Below are 22,841 nucleotides of genomic sequence, written 5' to 3'. Positions count from 1 at the left end.
CACAAAGTCTGCTGATTTGATGACTAGTATAGATTTGGGCTATTCTTAGATGTCTATAAGACGTTCACTGATTGCTCAAATTTAGCCTTATTTTAGCTAAGCTGTCGACATTTGGGTACAAAAAATTGTTTACTAGGAAGTCAGCGACAAAACTCCTGAATTACAATGATGTTGTTTTTTTGAAAATGTCAAATAGACATCTAAACAGCCATCTTGGCTAAAACAAGGCTATATTTGGGTTAATAGACATCTAAGGATAAGTCAAAACAAAACTACTTAACAAATAAACAAGAATAAATGACTACACACAAAGTCTGTCTATTTTATGACTAGTCTAGTTTTGGCCTATACTTGGATGTCTATTAGATATTTACTGACTGCTCAAATGTAGCCTTATTTTAGCCAAGCTGTTTACTTTTAGATTTACCAAATTATTTACTAAGTCAGCGACAAAACTTTTAAGTTGTTTTTAAAAGAGGTCTAATAGACGTCTAAACAGCCATCTTGGCTAAAACAAGGCTAAATTTGGATTTATAGACGTCTAAGAATAGGCCAAAACTAGACTAGTCAACAAATAATCAGGAATAAAGTCTGTCTATTTGATGACTGGTCTAGTTTTGGGCTCTTCTTAGACGTCTATTAGATATTCACTAATAACTCAAATTTAGCCTTATCTTACTTTCTGTAGGGGCGTTCTTAATAATTATAGCGTAGTTTTTTTACTAGCAGATTGACGACATTTAGTTATGACGGGTTTATATTCACCTCTAAAACATTTATTAAACCGATGTGAGGTCAATATTATGCAAAAATAAAAAATAAGGTGGAGGGGAGAAATAAAGTACAGAACAAACCAGGAAAATCGTTTACTGATGTCAAACAGCACCTTTATGTTGACTGCCTTCTTGACAGCACATTAGGAAACTCTCCAGTTTGTTCACGAAAGGTTTGTAATCATTAAATGTCACATTATGATGGAATGTCTTTAACTTAAAACTGAACAGACATGGAATGGCAAACCTCGGGTCCCTTTTGTCGTTGTTAGCCGTGCATGCTAAAAAAAGGATGCACGTGATAGGAGTAATAGTAATGCGTGTTAGTCAGTGTCACAATACAGCCTGTTTTCATCCCTTCTGTATGAGATCGCAACAGAATTGTACTGCTACTCGTAACTAATCCGTTCCCATTGAGCACATGTTATTAACCAGGTGGAAAAACTAAACGTCACAGTGTTTGTTAAATTAATGGACAGTTTAATAACCTTTTGAATAAAACCAGCAATCGCCAGTACACTATTGGAGAGAAAAAGACAGAAAAGGGAGGTATGGGAAAAGGAGGGGACACTATAATGCATTATAACCTGCTAGGACCAGAGAACATATACCTTTTAAAAATGTTAGGAGGGTTTTTTTTAGGAAGGGGAGGGAAGGATGGAAATCGTCTCCACTATTCAACCATTTTTCCCTCGTCTGGGGGGGAAATACACAAACAGACATGTTTGAGACAAGTCAGAGAAACCAAACTTTGCCCTTCCGCTCGTGGCCTCAGGGGTACAAACTTGTAGGTCAGGTACAATTCATGCTGCTCGTCATACAGAAAGGTGGATAAAGGTGAGGTGGATTGGATGGAGCAGGGAATTATGGGCTGTATATGTGTAAGATAAAGAGTGTAGGTGGATTTAACAGTGAAGTGCAACGCCTTTAGTTCTCGCCCTCGCCAGCATCCCCCTCGTCACCCTGGTTTTCTGATGTCCACAGCTGCAGAAATTAAAGAAGACGTTGATCAAAAATCAGAAAAACTAACCAGAAATCGATCATTGCACAGCCATAATATGACCGGTCCTAATGGGATTGTCTTTGCATTGTTCATATTAATAACATATAAGTGCTAAGAAATTCATATCAATCATAAACTAAAATGGTTATGCTCATTATGCAATTGTTGAATAAAACAGAACTGGCAACCATACTAAATTCATAAAATGCCACCAAAAACTGGCCTTTAAGATATTCACTTTTCCATGCATATCAAGTACATGTAAATCAGTTGCCAAAACTTTCTATGCATTCACAGTGAAATAAAAATTGATATAATATAAATATGTCCACAGAGACATTGACCAAATTGTTGATACCCTCTTCCACTGAAGAAAAAACATTACAGTGGTCACTGAAATAACTTGATGATGAAATAATTATTTCTAGCAATGTCAGCAACCAAGACTATTTCCATGGCAGTAACATTTCAATAATAAATATACAATTAAATTAACACAAATAAATACATTTTTGAAAAGGTAATGATTAATCAAAAATATCTGCTTTTCATTAGTTTAGTTTCAGTTATAGTGTTCGATATAAAACTAATGATTCTGGACAAAACTGAATGGTACCAACAATTTTGTCCATGTTTGTATGCATGTATGTACACTACCTAATAAAAGTTGTCACCTATCTCCAAGTTTAAGGAACAACAAATACTAACTTGACTTCTAGTTGGTCATTTGGTATCAGAAGTGGCTTTTATAAAAGGCAAAGGCCTCTGGATTACGCTTATTTTACCAAAATAAAATATAATCATGTCTTGATTTTTCATTATTTCATTAGGACAGTAAGCTCTGACTTTGCTTAGACAAAAGTGTTGTCACTTAACAGAAATAATGTACAGTATAGAATATAAAGTCATGGAGCAGTTGAAACAGAATATTGTGTATGACTCCCATTAGCTTGGAGCACTGCATCCATACATCTCTGCATGACTCAAATCACTTATTAATCAATTAATCTGGAATGGCGAAGAAAGCGTTCTTGCAGGACTCAAAGAGTTCATCAAGACTCTTTGGATTTATATTCAATGCCCCTGTCAACTTAACCCAGACATGCTCAATAACGTTCATAGCTGGTGACTGGGCTGGCCAATCCTGGAGGACCTTGACCTTCTTTGCTTTCAGAAACTTTGATCTAGAGGCTGCAGTACGAGGAGGAGCGCTATCCTGCTGAAGAATTTGCCCTCTCCTGTGGCTTGTAATGTAATGATCAGCACAAATATCTTGATAGCTCAGGCTGTTGATGTTGTCATCTACTCTGCAGAGCTCTCGCACGCCCCCATACTGAATGTAACCCCAAACTGATTTTTTTTTCTTTCAAAAAACTTGACTGAATTCAGTGAGAATCTTGGATCCATGCGGGTTCCAATTGGTCTTTTGTGATGAGTGAGATGCAGCTTAACAGACGATTCATGAGAAAAATAGACCTTCTGCCACTTTCCCAAATAATCAACTAGAAGTCAAGTTATTATTTGTTGCTCATACAACTGGGATCAACGACAAGACTTATGTAAGGTAGTGCATGTACTTTAGCCAACTCGTACTAATATTCTTAAACCATGTGTAAACTGTCCACCCTATAATAATTTTGCATTGAATTCATTCAATTTGATGTCTTTCTACATCTATAAAAAAAAAAGTAAACAAGAAAGCAGAAAGCTAACACTTACAGTGAGGTTGTCCCTTAGTAACTGCATGATGAGGGTGCTGTCTTTGTAAGAGTCCTCATTCAAGGTGTCCAGCTCAGCAATTGCCTCATCGAAAGCCTATGGTAAAAGTAAAAATGAAGGTCAGGTGCACTGTGCCTGCACACTGCAAATATACATCTTAGTATTCAGAATAAACAGAATAATCTTTTTGATGAATGAATAGAAGTTATAATTGAGTTATAAAAACAAACGGTACACTGAATATACTCAGAACAGAACTATTAAGTTGTAAAAAAAATTTAAACAAGCAGATAGTAAAACGTCTGACCGTCTTTGCCAAACTGCAGGCCTGCTCTGGGGTGTTGAGGATTTCATAGTAAAAGACGGAGAAGTTCAGCGCTAGTCCCAGCCTGATGGGGTGTGTTGGCTGCATTTCCTTCTTGCTGATCTCAAATGCATCCTGGTAGGCCTTCTGAGAGTTCTCCACTGTGGCTGTAATTCGATAGAAAAACACAAAAATCAATTTCATGAGCGTAACATCACCGCCTGAATGTCCTGATGCAGTTTCTTCAGGCTAGCATCTAACTGTTTATTTCAGAGCCTTAGTTTTTGTTTCAGCCATTTAAACCTGACATTTTTAGGCAGCATTTCAAATCAAACAAACTCACTTCTCTTTGAGTCCCCGGATGCCACCTCGGACAGGTATCTGTAATAATCTCCTTTCATTTTCAGGTAGAAGACTTTGCTCTCTGCCTGGCTAGCGTTGGGAATGAGGTACTTCTCCAGGAGACCCTGAGAGAGAGGAGGCAAGACCAATGTCAAGCTATGAGGATTAATAATACATGGGAAAAAATACAATGAAAATTATTAGCCGTTAGAAAGAGGAAGAACAACAGTCGAGTTCATCTTTGGATCCATACAAATTGCATTTCTCATAAGATCAGTTTCATATTTATACATTTTTCTCTGATTTTAAAACGGCCTTGCTGATACATATGAAACATTCTAGCTGAAAACAACTTAGACTTAGTACAATTTAACACGGAAAGCAACTGTGTGTTATTTTATGTTATTTTAATATAGAGCAGACACTCTTTTGACTTAGAATTAGGTTTTATTTTATTCGATTTCTCATTTTCATTTGAATTTTAGATATGGTAATGGTTGTTTTAGTCATTTTTTAAAAATATGTCTATATTATACAATTTATGCTTCGTTTTTAGTGCATAAATTGAAAATTTTATTTGAAAAAATGAACCCTTTCCTTAGAAATGAGCTGAAACCGCATTGTAAATTAAGTAATTCTTATTTTATTGAACAATGAAAATGTGACAAATATTTGCTTTTTTTAATTTTGCATTATTTCTGTCCATTAGTTAAAAATAATGTCAGTTTTATGGTTTATTTAACTATAATAACTCTATGCATCACTCTAAGTTTTTACTTATTTTTACTTGAAACACTTGACAACTGACACAAAGGAAATGAAAAGAACTTAGAAGTACAATTTAACCTGAAAAGCAACTGTGTGTTATTTTAATATAGAGCAGAAACTATTTTAACTTAGAATTAGCTTTTATTTTATTCAGTTTCTCATTTTCATTAGAATTTTAGACATGGTAATGGTTGTTTTAGTATTTTTTTTAATATGCGTCGACACAACCTAATCTTTTCTTAGTTTTATTGTATAAAATGAAACAATTTTATTTTACAGTAAACAATTCTGTTAGAAATGAGCTGAAACAGTTTCCGCATTTGTAAATTAAGTAACGATTATTTCAATGAGCAAAATGTGACACATTTTTGCTGCTTTTTTAAATCTTGCATTTTTTATTTCTGTCCATTAGTTAACAATAACTTAAGTTTTAGGGTTATTTAATTATAAAAACCTTTCTATGCATCACTTTTAATATAGAGCAGACACTAATTTAACTTAGAATTAGCTTTTATTTTATTCGATTTCTCATTTTCATTAGAATTTCAGATATGGTAATGGTTGTTTTAGTATATTTTTTAAATATGTGTCTATATAATTTAATTCATTCTTCATTTTAGTGTATAAAATGAAACAATTTATTTTAATAAGATTAAACCATTTTCTTTTAGAAATCAGCTGAAGCAGTTTCTGCATTGTAAATTAGATAATGCTTACTTCATTGAACAACAAAATGTGACACATATTTGCTTTATTATTCCATTTTTATTTCTGCCAATTAGTTTAAAAAACTTCAGTTTTATGGTTTATTTAACTATAATAACCCATCTATGTATCACTTAATAAGTTTTTAAATATTTTTACACAAAACACTTGACAACTGACAAACGAAAAACATAGACATATAATTTAACACGGAAAGCAACTGTGTATCATTTTAATATAGAGCAGATACTATTTTGACTTAGAATTAGCTTTTATTTTTTATTCGATTTCTCATTTTGATTTAAATGTCAGATATGGTTAGTTTAGTATATTTTTAAATATGTCTTTACAAAAATTAATTCGTTCTTAGTTTTAGTATATAAAAAGTAAATTATTATTATTTTTTTTTTAGAAATTAGCCAAAGCAATTTACCCATTGTAAATTGGGTAAAGCATGGTTTACACTTCTGCGTCGAGTGATCAGCATGACCCACAGCGCATGCCTTGTGCATTGTCGTGCATTTTTACTTCTGCACGCTGTGTTGCTCCGCAATAATACTTCCGAAACACTAGCTGGCAGTAGGTTATGTTCCTCAGTGTCAAGTTTCTTCGCTGGTGTGAAAGTAGAAGTACGTAGAATTAGCTCAAACTTGCTCATTTTGAGGCGGGAACTGGCGGACATGCAATAACTTTAATTATGAGGGAAACACAAAACTAAACTTTCAATCTGGAGCTCCTTCACTGGACTCGACATTTGTAAACATTTGCTCCATCAGGCTAGCACGGCTCTCAGCCCTGCATACACTCATCAGTGCTACCAAGCCGACCAATCACAGAGCTTGCGATACGCGTCATTGCAACATGTAGTTACATTTTTTGAGAGGTGCAACGACAGTCACGGCAGGGGCTATGTGACCGCGGACAGGCTGCGCAGGAGCATACGCGTGCGCTTTACCCAGAAGTATAGATCAGCCTTAATGTTTACTTTATTGAACAACAAAACGTGACAAATATTTGCTGCTTTATTAATCTTGCATTTTTATTTCTGCCAATTAGTTAACATTAACTTTAGTTAATTCGTTTATTTAACTTTGATAACCCTTTTATGCATCACTTAAGTTTTTACTTATTTATTTTACATTAAACACTTGACAACTGACAAATTAAATTAAAGAGAAAAAAATTGTGTATTATGTTAGGAAAACTTGCATTTTCAGTGCATGTAAAGCATTTCTACAGGTTTTATCAAGTTAAACTTAAGACTTTAAGACCTTTTTAAGACCATTATCATTAAAACTTCAGACTTCCGCAATGCTAAACACCCAGCCCAGTTAAAACATAATTAAATGTTATTTTAAGGAACATAATTAAACCACGTTTATAAATAGAAATACAATTGGTTAATAGATTTAATAAATAAACTTTTGCTAAAACTTTTATTGAAATGGAATGATAGTGATTTGATGTGTGTTGGCCCGATTGGGTAGCTTTATGTGGACGAAGAAAAATTAAGACCCGTTTAGAACAGTTTAAGACCTACAACACAATATTTCAGTGAATTAAAGACTTTAAGGCCTAAAATTTTGATTTTGAAATGCAAGACATTAAGACCCAGCAGATATCCTGATGTCGTTTTGAGCATAAGGGAGAGTTCACCCAAACTGAAAACTGTGTCATTTATTCAATCATTTATTACAAACATGAGTTTTTCTTCAGATGAACGCAAAGGAAGATATTCTGAAAAATGCTGAAAACCTGCCACCTTTGACTTGCATAGTATCTGGCATTCTACTATTGAAGTTAATGGTTAGAGGTTTCTAACATTTTTAAAAATACATTTTGTGTTCAACAGTAATAAGAAACTCAAAGGTTTGTAAGCAATTGAAGGAGATTAAATACTGTGTAAATTTTCATTTTGGGGTGAACTATCCCTTTAAGAGTCACTTTCTAAACTCATGCAATACTTCACTGCTACACTGAATTTAATGCTGTGTCAGGTCTTGATGTACAGTATTTAATATTACATACCAGACTACAAAACTTCAGAAGTCTAGGTTTTGAATTCTGCGGAGATTCTTTACTTCAATTCAATGACGTTGAGCTGGAAACAATCAAACATTTTTCTTTCTGTCTCAGATTCAAACATCGAGTATCTCACCAGCACGTCGTTGCAGATTTCCTGAAGCTCGGCTTCGATTTTCTCACGGTATTCGCGTGCCATCTGCTGTTTCTTCTCGTTGCCTTCAGTTTTCTGCTCAATGCTGGAGATCACACGCCAGGACGAGCGGCGGGCGCCTACCACATTCTTGTAGGCCACGGAGAGCAGGTTGCGCTCTTCATTGGAAAGCTCAACACCGCCCTCCGTCACGGCCTTCATAGACGCAGCCATGTCATCATAGCGCTCGGCCTGCTCAGCGAGCTTTGCCTTCTGCACTAGGTCACTCTTGTCCATGATGCAACTGCAAAAATAAGAAATAAAAGGTTAGAATATAAAATAAAAGATGTATTAATATACATTAGTCGAGCACATTCCCCAGTCTTCAGTGACTGTACGCATAAAATAAATATAAGCCAGGTTTGCCAGGTTGCTTAGAAGGCTGTCTGACCTCCTTTTGTAGTAAAGAGGTCGATCTTCAACTTGATGACTATTTAGACCTGCACCAGATACTATTATTAAATTAGGCTCCTATAAAAATTGAAGACATACTGAGGGATGCTTATAAATGATTGTGCAAGAGGGGCAGTGAAAAGGCATTTTCCAATAATATAATGTTCGGAGATCAATACAAAGTAAATCTCAGTAAACTCACAACTGAAGATGTAAGATTTACTAATAGTTTGGAGAAATATGAGGGGATTACCTGAAACCAGACAGGTTAAACAAAGACATTAGCTTTGAATGCGTTATGTAATTCATCCAAAATTTATAAATTGGCACACTTTAAACAAGCAGAATTACGTCTGATCTCACAACAATGTAAAATAATAGAGCATTTTTATTTATTCATGATCTTTTATATTAGCTTTCTCTTTGGATTCCACAACACATGCAAGATTCTCAACCAATGAGGCTTTTGTTTTGCTAGAACTAAAACTAATCAAATCTGACCTTTTGGCCAATATGCACCATTTTCTATCTATCAACTTGAAAAATCATTCTTAGCCTGTCATGATTATTAATCATGGTTATTGGATTTAATTGAGATGACATTAATTGTAATGGTTTGCTTAAAAAAAAAAATTAAAAAAAAGTCATGCATAATACACCTGGTGTACTCACAGATTAAGAACTAAATGCTAATTACTTGTCCAATAATAACCATCTGGTTTACCTCAAGTGTTCCTTGCACAAAACAACAACTGAGGACGTAACATTTACCAACAGTATGGACAAATATGAGAGAATTACCTGAAACCAGACAGGTTAAACAAAGACTTTTTTTTTTTTTGGCTTTGAATGTATTATGTAATTTAAATAAAGTGGCACACTTTTAACTAGCAGAATTACTTTTGATCTTACAACAATGCAAAATAGAGCATTTTTTATTATGTTTTATGTTAGCTTTCTCTTTGGATTCCACGGCACTTGCACAATTCTCCACCGATAAAGCTTTTTTTTTTTTTTTTTTTGCTAGAACTAAAACTAATCAAATCTGTCCTTTTGGCCATTATGCACCATATTCTATCCATCAAACAGAAAATAATTCTTAGCCTGTCATGATTATTAATCGTGGTTCTTAGATTTAATCGAGATGACTTCAATTGTAATGGTTTTCTAAAAAGTCATGCATAATACATCTGGTGTACTCCTAGATTAAGAACTAAATGCTAATTACTTGTCTAATAGTTTTCCTTGCTAAATTTAACAACTGAGGATGCAACATTTACTGATAATATGAAGAAATGAGCAGATCACCTAAAACCAGGCAGGTTAAACAAAGACTTTTCTGACATATTGGCATTGAATGTATTATGTAATATAAATATAAAAAGTGGCACATACGCAGAATTACTTCTGATCCCACAACAATGCAAAATAAGAGCATTTTTATTTATTTATCCTTTATGTTCGTTTTGTCTTTGGATTCCACTACACAAGATTCTTCACCGATGAGAATCATCTCTTGGCTATAACTAAAAGTAATGAAATCTGACCATTTGGTAAAATGCACAATTTTCTATACATTAAATGGAAAAAACATTTTCCTTAGACTGTCATGATTATTAGATTTAATCGAGATGACTTCAATTGCAGTGTTTTTCCAAAAGAAGTCATGCATAATTCACCAGGTGTACTCACAGATCAGGAACCAAATGCTAATTACTTGTCCAATAGTAAACATTTGGTTTATCTTGAGTGTTCCTTGCACACAATAACATTGTCAGATCATATTTTAGCACCATTGGGGTAAATTTGCAAAATATTCACACATTCAGACCTTCTCCTTGTTAATTTAATTACAGGAATGCATTTTAAGCTAATTCTAAAGTGAAATCATATTAGGAGACAACAACCAAAGTACAACATTGTTCACCAACAAATAAATAGTGCCAATGTTGTTTTGAAGTCTTCCTTGCATGCGATTTTAGACTAAATATTCAAAGTACAATATAGATAGGCATGTCACAAGTTGTAACTGATTGAATATAAAACCAGCTTCACCTCAATTTTAGCTCCTAGTGCACAATGATGCAGTGGTTTCAGATATTCTGAAATATAACTCAATTAATAATAATAATTCCTAAAACTCCCACTAGCTTACCAGCCTCTGCATATCTTGATCAAAGTCTAAATCAAACACCCTAAACTCCAGGTATCTGACTTCTGCATAACAGCACAATTCCCTGTCTCCTTTGATGCAAGGTCATTAAATACATTCAGGATCCGTGAATCTAAAAGGCCAATGTGGGAATTTCAACCCTGTCAGCTATCGATACAAGTGGAAGTGCCAACGCCCAGGGCGAGTCCTGAACCCGAACCACAGGTAACGGTGTCAGGCGAGTAAACACAGCCCGTCCTGCTCCTGGAGGCCAATTCACAACCGCAAACGTGATGGGTGGTTGCTTAACATGACCGAGAAATGTTTGGAGTGCCCGTTATAACGCGTAGTTTGATCAGTTAGCGGATGACATAATCTGGTGTCGGGCTAAATTTATTTACATAGGCCCTCACGACGCGTCCTGACGACAAGTCCGCCATCCTCCGAAGCGATCATTTCGCGATTTTATTTAACCCCAATCGTTGGTGTTACATGATAAAATTAACTCAAACGCATTTAGGCATTGATAATCTATTAATTTAGCACGTTTTAATCGGCTAGCCCGGCTAACACTGCACTGCAGCATATTCGAGGCTCGAGCTAGCAGTTTTAGCCACCAATGCAACGCCCTCTCACTCACATTCCCTAGTGGAATTTAATCAGGCGAGTCGATTGTTTGAGACAAATTAAATTAGTCCGTTACTGATGCCGACGTACATGATTTACTCGTCTGGTTAATTTGTCTATCGACTGGTTAGCCGGTTAGCTTTCGCGACGGGCAGGCGCTGAATAGACGCGGGACGCCGCTGGCCGTTGCTCCCGCACGGGGAGAGGGTTGTTTGGCGCGATGCTCGCTTGATAACGCGCTTACACAAAGAACAGCGCGGTTCAAACAGAAATCGGATGTAATCGGGAATAATTCGGCAATAATCGCTACTCATCGCCCGCCTCGGCCTAAGTCCTTGTACCCAGCCCCAAACCACAATAGACACCTTCCGCCATTGACAATGATGAGGGGGGCTTACATGAGCAACAATACAGCAAAACACACCCCTAATATTCATACTATCACACGAGCGGCCTTCGCGGGTAGTGTAACTCACATTGGAATATATTTCGAGTCCTGATTTGTGTCTGTTAACGATGGGAGTATCAAGCTGTCCTCCGTTTCGCTGCTCGGGGTATTCAGGGCAGTACCACTTCCGCTTGCGCTGACACTTCCGCTTCCTCTAAACTCCACCCCTCCCCCCCGCCAGTATCCATGGCGACCGCCGCGCGGGGTTTCCTACACTGTTTGACACGGTCGCTAACGTCACGAGGGCCATGGCAACCGAAGTCGTGCGTGACGTCGGCAGTCACCATAGCGACCGTTGCCAGGAGGCGCTCGACAGCTCGAGTGAGAAGAATCAGGTTTGGAAATCTCAAATGCAGCTCAAATGCTCATATATACAACACATACTGAGAAAACTCAGTGGATAAAACTGATTATGTGAAGATAACTGACATTTCTCGTTTATTATTATTATATATTAGGTATGGGTTATGTATGTAAATATTTGTCTCGTTCTATGAAGGCCTTATAACATTTCTAACACATAAAAATAAATAAATAATCATCATCTAGAGCGTTGGTTTTTCCAGAAGTTAGCCACTGCACTGAACATCTGATTTTGACTGTAATAGTTTGTAAAGTTGCTATTGAATACTCATAGATATTTACATTAGATGTCGCCAACGCTAATTATTGGTGTCTATTGGAAGGAATGCGTTAATAGGGGAATTACCAACCTACGTCACACATGACATCAACTGGAAAAAAGCAATAAGTGAAATTATGTTTTGCAATAGCAAACAAACATGTCGTGTTTTGTGGTAGGATGCCAAAATCGAAAATCCTAAAACAGAAAACTTTAATTTTACTGTTCACTAGGGTTTGGCCGATCGCCGATGGCCAAAAGACAACACGATGCTGAGCCGGCATCGCCCATCCTTCGCCCCGCCCCCGTCGCAAACCCGCTCGCAAAAAATACACACTTAGGCCCCGTTTACACTAATACATCTAAAGGCTCCTACACACCGAGACGCTTTTCGTTTGCGTTTATCGTCAACGTTTTACGAGATGTTTTTCCGTACTCAAACCCAAGTGCTTTTCGCTGGCGTCAAGCTGAAGAGTATGCAAAATCACTCTTTTGATGTTAGATGGCGCTGCACAACTTTAAGCCTCTGGCACCCGCTTATAATACAGAAGAAGAGGAGGAGAGGAAGTTTACACGATTGTTAATAAAGTTACTGGTGACTTGAACAAGCATGGATTATTCAAGCAGCAGCTCCAGCTCTAGCGATAAAGAAATGATTAGTGTTCACAAGAGCAGTAAGCAGCTCCACGTTCATATCGCCTCTGGGCATCTTCTTCAATGTGCGCTCGCATTGACGTTTTGCGCTTGAGCGCCTCCAAGTGCTATTTTACTGTAACTTCAGCAGCTCCGTGCACGTGAACAAAAGTGCCAATCTGATTGGAGGAGAAGGTTTTGACGGCGTGCGTCAAAACAAAAAAACGAGCATGAGGCGGTTTTTTTAAAATGACGCTTTTGCGCCTGGCGTTTTGCGCGTTGGTGTGCACGATCACATTGACGCCTGTTATTTAAGCCTGGTTTATACTTCTGCGTCAAGTTACCGGCGCAAATCACGGCGCATGCAACGCGCGTGGCTGTGCATTTATACTTCTGCGCGCTGTCTCCGTTGGTCTGCATTAACACTTCCGAAACGCTAGTGGGCAGTGAGGTGTAAATATTCCTCTGTGTCGAGTTTCTTCGCTTCTGTTTTGCTATTCTGAACACTTCCTGGATGTACAAGTGACTCAAACTCGCTCATTTTGAGGCAGGAACCGGCGGACGTGCAACAACTTTAACCATGAGGTAAACACAGAACAAAAATTTCCATCCGGAGCTCCTCCACGGGACTCCACACTTGTAAACAATCGCTCGCGCCATTCGCGCGGCTCTCGGTCCCGCCCAGACTCGTCGGCGCTAGCAAGCCGACCAATCACAGAGCTTGCGCTACGCGTTGTTGCGACGTGTAGTTACAATTTTTGAGATGTGCACGTCAGTGACGGCGACGGCCACGGCGATGGGCTATGCGTCAGCGCCGTAGCATACGCCGGTGTTTGACGCAGAAGTATAAATCAGCCTTTAGTCGCGACACGTTAAACGTCGACGGAAAACGCGAGCAAAAAACGTCTCGGTGTGCACAGGCCTTTAGAGGTAAAATGCCCTCTGTCGCCCCATGGTTTAATATGTATTTAATAAATGTTATTCTTTGTTTTTTATGGGTGATGCGGTGGCACAGTGGCTAGCACAATCAACTCACAACAAGAAGGTCGCTGGTTTGAGCCTTGGCTGGTTCAGTTGGCATTTCTGCGTGGAGTTTGCATCTTCTCCCCGTGTTGGTGTGGATTTCCTCCAGGTTCCCTCATGAGTGTGTGGATGGATGAATGTTTTTTTCTCACTGATAGGTTGTGGCTGGAAGGGCATCCGCTGCGTAAAACATATGCTGGATAAGTTGGCGGTTCATTCCACTGTGGCGACCCCAGATTAATAAAGGGACTAGGCCGAAAAGAAAATCAATGAATAAATGATGGTTGTTTTTATTTTTCATATTTGTTTCTTTCATTTGTGTTTAAGTAAAGCACGTTTAATCACCATTGTGTATGAAATGTGATATATAACGCTAAATAAACTTGCCTTGCCTATGGATTATGTAGGCCATGGGGTTCCCAACTTTTCAGCTCGCAACCCCCAAAATAAATATTCCAGTGACTGACGGCCCCCACTATCCTCGGAGGTGGTTATAAACATGCAAACATTGCACACACAACAATAGGAACTACCATAAACACAAGCATAATGACAACAACACAAAAAAGTTCAACAGTCTAACAACCATATCATTTTTTAATGTCATTATTCATTTGTTTATTTTAATATTAACTGGCTTTTTATTTGTATGTTGCTTTTTATGTATTTATTAAATACTGTTTTTGTCTTTTTATGGTAATTCTAAGAGTTTAATAACATATGGAAGTGGTGTTAGTGAGGCCAGCAGGGGGCGCTCAACCTGCAGTCTGTGTGAGTCCTAATGCCCCAGTAAAAGTAAAGGGGACACTATCCGCTTGTTAAGTGGTGACGTGTTTGTGACGTATGTAATACTGTTTCCAGGTCCAAGCCGCCATTCACTTAGGTGGAGAAATCATTCGTTTATGATCATTTTTTATTAATATCGCACATTAAAGTTAATTTTATATAAAGTCATAGTGTACACAACAATCTCTGGGCTTGCTGCATAACTAATACCAAAATTTTAACAATTTATAAAACAATGAATTACTTTCTGGCCATCGGATATTAGGCATGGACATATATATTGCGATCGTGATTTTCCTTGCATGGTTCAGGATTGGTAGAGCTACGCATCTATGAATTTGCTCTTCAGTGTTTGAACTCTCAGTAATGATTAAATCACACTGAACTGAGCTAAACTGAACTGAACTTAAACACTAAAACCTGAACCACACTGTTCCAGTTACTATGACCATTTATGTGAAGCTGCTTTGACACAATCTACATCAGTGGTTCTCAAACTGTGGTACGTGTACCACTAGTGGTACGCAGGCTTCCTTCTAGTGGTACGCGGAGGAATGATGTATGTCATGTACATGGTACAAACATTTAAAAATTAATCAAAAATTATGTATATAATATGCCATATATGACATAAAGCCCATATTTCTAAGGTAATCTGCCACGTTTTTTTAACTGTGCAGAGTTGTAGCTGCTTTACTGGGCCTACTACGCTATTATATTTCAATACTGCTCATTTTGGTGGTACTTGGAGAGACAATTGAGGTGGTACTTGATGAAAAAAGTTTGAGAACTACTGATCTACATTGTAAAAGCGCTATACAAATAAAGTTGAATTGAAAAAAATTGAATTGAATTTTCGAAAGGATTAAATGGCTTTGTAAACGTTTATTATTACCATTTCATGAGTCTCCCAATTCAGTTGAATAGAGCGCTTGGACCCGGAAGCCACTCCGCGTGACGTCACACTTAACAAGCGGATACTGTCAGTGAGCGCCGTCTTTTGAGTGAGACGTTTAACTGAGGTCTTGATCCTCTGTGGTTGTTAAAAATCCCATGGCACTTCTTGTAAAGAGTAGGGGTGTAACCCTGGCGTCCTGACCGAATTTCCTCTCGGCCCTTAACCATCATGGCCTCCCAATCATCCCCTTCCACCGAATTGGCTCTATCACTGTCTCTCCACTCCCCCTATAGCTGGTGTGTGGTGAGTGCACTGGCGCCGTTGTTCTGTGGCTGCCGTCGCATCATCCAGGTGGATGCTGCACGTTGGTGGTGGTGTGGAGAGACTCATTCACGATAAATGCACTATATATAAATACACATTACATTACATATAAGATGTTTGGTAATCACCAAGCAACCCCCCCGCGCCTTTTGGGAACCACTGATGTAAGCCTATGTAAATACTTGTTTCATTCTATAAAGGCCTATTATAAACAATAATAATAATGGGGGCAGCACTGTGGCTCAGTGGTTAGCACTGTCACCTCACAGCAAGAAGGTCACTGGTTCGAGTCCCAGTTTCCCCCACAGTCCAAACACATGCGAGTTGAATAAATTAAATTGGCCATAGTGTATGTGTAAATGAGCAAGTAAGGGTGTTTCCAAGTGATGGGTTGCAGCTGGAAGGGCATCCGCTGCATAAAAACATATGCTGGATAAGTTGGCGGTTCAATCCGCTGTTCGACCACGGATTAAAAAAGGGACTAAGCCAAAAAGAAAATCAGTGAACGAATGAAATTGGCCATAGTGTATGATGTGAATGTGTATGGATGTTTCCCAGAACTGGGTTGCAGATGGAAGGGCATCCTCTGTGTAAAACATATGCTGGAATATTTAGCAGTTCATTCCGCTGTGGCGACCCTAGATGAATAAAGGGACTAAGCCAAAGGAAAATGAATGAATGAATAAATAGTGCAGAATGTGTTATTTAACGTATTTTGTGGAATAATTATAATAAATTAAGATATTATATAATTAGCAATGAAAATTAATTGAAGTGAAACGGAAATAAATACAAAAAATAACAGTTTTAATTCCTTTTATATCATAACTTTTGTCTTTTGTTTTTTATTACTATTTTTGGTCACGCAAACACATAAATGTATATTAAATAAAGTAAATGCATACACGTAAATTAATATTAGAAAATTATCTAGAATTATATGATCCAGATTTAGTCTCATGCATTATGCACAGAGATAATGAAGAAAGGCATCTGGAAGGGCATCCGCTGTGTTAAACGTGCTGGATAAGTAGGTGGTTCATTCCGCTGTGGTGACCCCAGATTATTTAAGGGACTAAGACAAAAAAATGAATGAATGAATAATGAAGGTGTGTAATTTATTATTTGTTTTATGGCATGAAATGTTTTGATAATGTTTCAAAGGACACCTGTTGTACTTTACTGGGAAAAGTCACATGATAACTGTTACAAAATCACTTGTTCACTATTCTGGCTCAAACAAACGCTGATAACTTTTTTATTCACTAAGCTCATGCAAACGGTAAATTAACACTAAACAGCAATAAACTCTCTATTATTATTTGCCATCAAGATGTAGTTCTGTGTATTCATTGGAGTGCAGTGACAAAGAGTATGTGCACTTTCTTTCTCTTGTTTTAACAGGCCAAAAATACAAGCCAACCTAGTTCAGCAGCGGGTTTTATAACACTGAAATGAAGTGTTCCAGTGTAATGCTCAGACGCCACCAGCAGGGTGTAGTGCAGATCTCAGGTCAGTTTGAAGACGCTTTAAATAAACAGTTTCACCGTCTGCAGAGGCTTTAGTGACTGAGAAACACTCACACAGAACCAAGTTTGCAGGTATAACTCAACATAAGAGTGATTTAGAAACAATTAGCATTATCATGATCACAATCCAAAACTAATTTGACCCTGAAAAATAATTATATTTTATTCAACATGTGATTTTTTTGTTCTTTTCCAAATATTTCCTAAATGATGTTTAACAGAGCAGGGATTTTTCCACAGTATTTCCTATAATATTTGTTCTTATGGAGAAAGTTTTATTTGTTTTTATTTTTGTCTAAAATAAAAGCAGTTTTTTTAAATGTTTTAAAGCATTTTTAGGTCAATATTATTCGCCACCTCAAGCAATATCAATTTCGATCTTCTACAGAACAAACCACTGTAATACAATAGTTTTCCTAATTACCCTAACTTGCCTAATTAACCTAATTAAGTTTTTAAATGTCTGAATACTAGTATTTCGAAAAATGTCTAGTAAAATATTTACTGTCATCATGGCAAAGATAAAATAAATCAGTTATTAGAAATTAGTTAATAAAACTATTATGTTTAGAAATGTGTTGAAAAAAAATCTCTCATTTATATATATATATATATATATATATATGTATATATATATATATATATATATATATATATATATGTATATATATATATATATATATATATATATATATATATATATATATATATATATATATATATGTATATATATATATATATATATATATATATATATATATAATAGGTAAAAATGCTATATTTATAATAGTTTATTGCATTATTTTCATTTAATATTTTCATCCAATGCAAGTAATTATTTATTATTTTTTATATTTTTTATTTATTATGTTTGTAAGTAATATATACAGTTGATGTCAGAATTATTCGCCCCCCTTTGATTTTTTTTTGCTTTTTTAAATATTTCCCAAAGTATGTTTAACAGCGCAGGGAAAGTTTCACAGTAAGTCTGATAATATTTTTTCTTCTGGAGAAAGTCTTATTTGTTTTATTTAGGCTAGAATAAAAGCAGTTTTTAGTTTTTTAAAAACCATTTTTTGGACAAAATTATTAGCCCCTTCAGGCTAATTCTAATAAAAATATTTATTAAATTTTTTCCTCACATCAGATTTTTTCAATGTCAGTCTTCATGCTCTTATTATTCAGAGTAAGACCTGGATTTCAAAAGCATGTCTTATCAATAGCATTCATTTTCAGATCATCTGCAACAAACACATCAACGCTATCAGGTGATCAATTAATCCAAATCCACTTCATTAATTTAGAAGATGAATTATCAGGATGACCTTTAACCTCGAAAGCCAGGTCACAGGTAAACCGCGAGCACACACACACGCAAATGTTCCTAAACACATTTGGGCATAATGTCCTTTTTGAACATTTCCTCAGGCTTATTCCCTTTATTCATCAGGGGTCGTCACAGCGGAATGAACTGCCAACTTATCCAGCATATGTTTTACAAAACATATGCCCTTCCAGCTGCAACCCAATACTGGGAAACGCTCATACACTACATCCAATTTAGCTTATTCAATTCACCTATAGTGCATGTGTTTGGACTGTGGGGGAAACCGGAGCACGCGGAGGAAACCAGTCACGCCAACACCTAATTGTACATTAATTAATTATTCTCACTGTTCAATGAACGCAAACGGTCGTAGTTTATTAAAGACGCAAACCCCTCACTGCACGACAGCTGCACCTTCAGCAAACCTCCTAATTCCTGCAGCACGAGGACTTTATGATTGTTTATGGGCGTCAAAAGTGGCTGATCTGTACGGTGAAATATCTGACTGCGTGTCACTGCAACTAAAGCGCTATAACTAGAGAAATCTCCACTGTGCTGAGCGAGAGCACTTACTGAACAGCGCATCATCAATGACGTAAGCGTACACAGGCCTGAATGTAATGTGAGTGCGGGCCGTCGATGGAGATAGGAGAGGGGACAAGTGGCTTTGGCCCGGTTCAAGGCAACTGTACATAGTGTGAGTACACCCTTAGTAGAACCCCAGACTTCCCTCTCCCCAGACACATCCCCCAGCTCCTCTGGGGGGGATCCCGAGGCGTTCCCAGGCCAGCCGAGAGGCATAGTCCCTCCAGCGTGTCCTGGGTCTTCCTCAAAGCCTCCTCCCATGGGACATGCCTGGAACACCTCCTTAGGTAGGCGTCCAGGAGGCATCCGAAACAGATGCTCGAGCCACCTCAACTGACTTCTTTCAATGTGGAGGAGCAGCGGCTCTACTCAGAGGGTGTACATTTTCTTGTATCTTCTAAATAAGAATCTGGATTTTTATTTTTTTATTTTTTTTTTAAGCATACAAAAAAGGGGGAGGATTTAAACTTTTTATTTACAATGTTCTGCTGACTTGATAACAAAATTCAGCTTATTCCTTTTAGGTCAGATTTCTGCATTACAGCAGCTAAATATACTGAATGAATAACCAGACTTGTTCTGTATCTCAAAAAGTATACTCATTGTTCAGTTGCGCACACGGCACAATGCGTATGAATGTTTGACAGATGAATTCAAAGCTTTTTGAGTGATGCTATACATCACGTATGAGTCAGAGCCAAATTTAGGCTGCACGGGTGACTTCAGGACAGCAATCAGGATTCAAATAACTCTTATTAGTATGAACGTTCATTATTAATTCAAACTAATCTTCAAATTCTGGTCAACAGCACATGTGAAAGACAAATGTCTACAATCATTCAAGACACCGCTGGTGATCGGGGTAAAAAAATGAAGGAGTAGTTATCAGTACACTTTCTCAACGGTGACTGAGAGAGCTCAAACATGCTGCAAGTTAAAAAAACACGAACAAAGGCTGCAATTACCCTGTAAATCTTCTGATTTTGTGGCTTTACCCGATTTTTTGTGATGTCCCATTTACATCCTCTTTTAAAAGTGACATATGTGATGTCTGCATTTACACTATACATGGCATAGATGCAACAATCCAGCAAACAAAGGGGGGTGCAGACACAGCTGTGATTAAATCTCAATTGCTGTATTTAATTTGTTGCAGGTCTTTATTTCATGTATATACAGTGTAAAGTGTTTGCCTCCTTGCTGATTTGCTGTATGTTGCATGTGTGTCACTTTCAGATCATCAAACAAATTTAAATAATAGTCAAAAATAACACAAAGCACATCATGCAGTTTTGAAATGAAGGTTTTTATTATTAGGAGAAAACAAAATACAAAACACCCCTGTGTGGAACATTGTTCCCCCCCTAAACCTAATTACTGATTGGGTGAGTATAAGCAGCAACAACTGCAGTCAAGCGTTTTCCTTTTACTTGCAATAAGTCTGTTACAGCGCTGTGGAGAAATTTTGGCCCACTCATCTTTGAAGAATTGCTGTAATTCAGCCACATTGGAGAGTTTTCAAGGATGAACTGATTTTCATTCTCGAATTTTAGGAATACATTAAGGCATCTCATTTGAATTCAGTTCAGGACTTTGACTAGGCCACTCCAAACTCTTCATTTTGTTTTTCTTCAATAATACAGAAGTGTAATTGCTGGTGTGCTTTGGATCAATGTCCTGCAGCAGAATCCAAGTTCGCTTCAGTTTGAGCTCACTAGCAGATGTCTAGACGGCTCAATGCAGGAGGAAAATAATAATTTTGAAAAAAGGGCTTTAAAAACATCATCAAACAAATTAAAATAATAGTCAAAAACAACACAAAGCACATCATGCAGTTTTGAAATGAAGGTTTTTATTATTAGGGGAAAACAAAGTACAAAACTCCATAGCCCTGTGTGAAAAAGTGTTTGCCCCTTAAACCTAATAACTGTTTAGGTCACCATTAGCAGCAACAACTACAATCAAGCCTTTTCTTTCACTTGCAATAAGTCTGTTACAGCGCTGCGGAGGAATTTTGGCCCACGCATCTTTGCAGAATTGCTGTAATTCAGCCATATTGCAGAGATTTCAAGGATGAACTGATTGTCATCCTCAAATTTAGGCATTAAGGCATCTCAATTGGATTCAGGTCAGGACTTTGACTAGACCACTCCTCTTCTTCCACAACTCTTCTTTTTGTTTTTCTTTAGCCGTTCAGAAGCGGACAAAATAATAATTTTGAGAAACGGCTTTAAAAACATGTTTCCATTTGTTAAGTGTGACATCATGCGAAGCAGCTTCCAGGTCTAAGCGCTATATCAACTATATAGGGAGACTCAACAAATGATCATAAATAAACGTTTACAAAGCGATGTATTACTTTGGAAAATCATGATTGCAATATATATATATATATATACAGTTTAAGGCAGAATTAATAGCCCCCTTTTGAATATTTTTTTCTTATTTAAATATTTCCCAAATGATGTTTAACAGAGCAAAGAAATTTTCACAGTATGTCTGATAATATTTAGTTTTTCTGGAGAAAGTTTTTTTTCTGGAGAAACTTATTTGATATATTTTGGCTAGAATAAAAGCAGTTTTTAATTTTTAAAAAAGATTTTAAGGACAATATTATTAGCCTCTTTAAGCTATTTTTTTCGATAGTCTACAGAACAAACCATTATTATACAATAACTTGCCTAATTAACCCAACCTGCTTAGTTAGCCTAATAAACCTAGTGAAGCCTTTAAATGTCACTTTAAGCTGTATAAAAGTGTCTTGAACAATATCTAGTCAAATATTATTTACTGTCATCATGGCAAAGATAAAATAAATGAGTTACTAGAGATAGGTTATTAAAACTATTATGTTTAGAAATATGCTGAAAAATCTTCACTCCGTTAAACAGAAATTGGGGGAAAAAATAAACAGGGGGCGAATAATTCAGGGAGGCTAATAATTCTGACTTCAAGTGTATATCTATGCCTAATATCCGATAGCTAGAAAGTGAGTCATTTTTTATCTTTATATATTTTTTGTCTGTGATGCAGCAAGTCCAGAGATATGATTTTACATAAAACTCACTTTAATGTGTAATAGGACTAAAAGGTGGTCATGAACAAATATTTTCTTAATTCTAATGAGTATCAGCTATGTATTCTGGAAACAGTCTTTCATACATCACGACTTAACAGGCGGAGTGTAATAGAAATCTACAGATAATCTATTGATAAAGTGTGCCAAAAGAAACACTTGGTAATGTATTTTGATGTTTTCTTTACATAAGAAAACTATTCCAAAAAGCCCAAATTCTGAAAAACTGACAGGTGCATGAAATTCTTGCCTGTATAGTGTCTCGCACTTATAGGCAAATGTAGAAGTGAGCTGTATAACTGCAACCGGCTGATGGAAATGTAGTGAAATAATGGGGCACAGAAGTGACGCACGTGTCTGTGTTTTCCTGAAGGGACTGGAGAATAATATCTATTGCCGTGAGTCTCCAGGGAAATCTATGTGACCCGCTTTAGGCATGTTCAAGCAGATTTATTTGTTAAGCAATTCATAAATCAAGCACATACTGTACACCTCTATATGTGCAGCTGGTAGGGGCTGTAGGACCGCTACAAGCATCTCTAATAGGTTTAGGAAATACAACTGTTATATTTGTGTAGTTATATACAAA

At 36.8% G+C, this 22,841-nt stretch overlaps 1 protein-coding gene and 2 long non-coding RNA genes across 5 annotated transcripts in view; 1 reads left to right on the top strand and 2 right to left on the bottom strand.

The window, feature by feature from the left end:
• Window positions 1-1,232: 1,232 nt before the first annotated feature.
• ywhaba (tyrosine 3-monooxygenase/tryptophan 5-monooxygenase activation protein, beta polypeptide a) lies at window positions 1,233-11,614 on the bottom strand. The gene is made up of 6 exons (NM_001082798.1): window positions 11,478-11,614; window positions 7,773-8,073; window positions 4,143-4,266; window positions 3,803-3,966; window positions 3,496-3,591; window positions 1,233-1,757 (listed from the first exon to the last, which is right to left on the bottom strand). Exons 2-6 carry the CDS (start codon window positions 8,064-8,066, stop codon window positions 1,701-1,703), a joined length of 735 nt encoding a protein of 244 aa, NP_001076267.1. The 5' UTR covers window positions 8,067-8,073; window positions 11,478-11,614; the 3' UTR covers window positions 1,233-1,700.
• Window positions 11,615-11,743: 129 nt separating this feature from the next.
• On the top strand, window positions 11,744-21,408 carry LOC141386369 (uncharacterized). The gene is made up of 4 exons (XR_012408249.1): window positions 11,744-11,784; window positions 17,140-17,247; window positions 18,501-18,615; window positions 18,715-21,408. It is a non-coding gene; the product is annotated as an uncharacterized lncRNA (long non-coding RNA).
• The window catches only part of LOC141386368 (uncharacterized), a 171,845-nt gene continuing 162,744 nt past the window's right edge, over window positions 13,741-22,841 (bottom strand). For all 3 annotated transcript variants that reach the window (XR_012408243.1, XR_012408242.1, XR_012408239.1), the window contains one exon: window positions 13,741-13,907. This is a non-coding gene — a long non-coding RNA (uncharacterized lncRNA). The remainder of the gene's footprint in view (window positions 13,908-22,841) is intronic.

Source organism: Danio rerio, chromosome 6 (assembly GCF_049306965.1).
Source record: "Danio rerio strain Tuebingen ecotype United States chromosome 6, GRCz12tu, whole genome shotgun sequence".
NCBI lineage: Eukaryota > Metazoa > Chordata > Actinopteri > Cypriniformes > Danionidae > Danio > Danio rerio.
This window is presented reverse-complemented; position numbering and strand designations above follow the sequence as displayed.

Excerpts from the sequence above, each read along its gene's own strand:
- ywhaba (NM_001082798.1), bottom strand. The coding sequence starts at position 8,066 with ATGGACAAGAGTGACCTAGTGCAGAAGGCAAAGCTCGCTGAGCAGGCC. Across the intron at positions 3,967-4,142 it reads ATCCGGGGACTCAAAGAGAA|CCACAGTGGAGAACTCTCAG; the intron begins GTGAGTTTGTTT and ends ATCGAATTACAG. Across the intron at positions 1,758-3,495 it reads TACTAAGGGACAACCTCACT|CTGTGGACATCAGAAAACCA; the intron begins GTAAGTGTTAGC and ends TAATTTCTGCAG.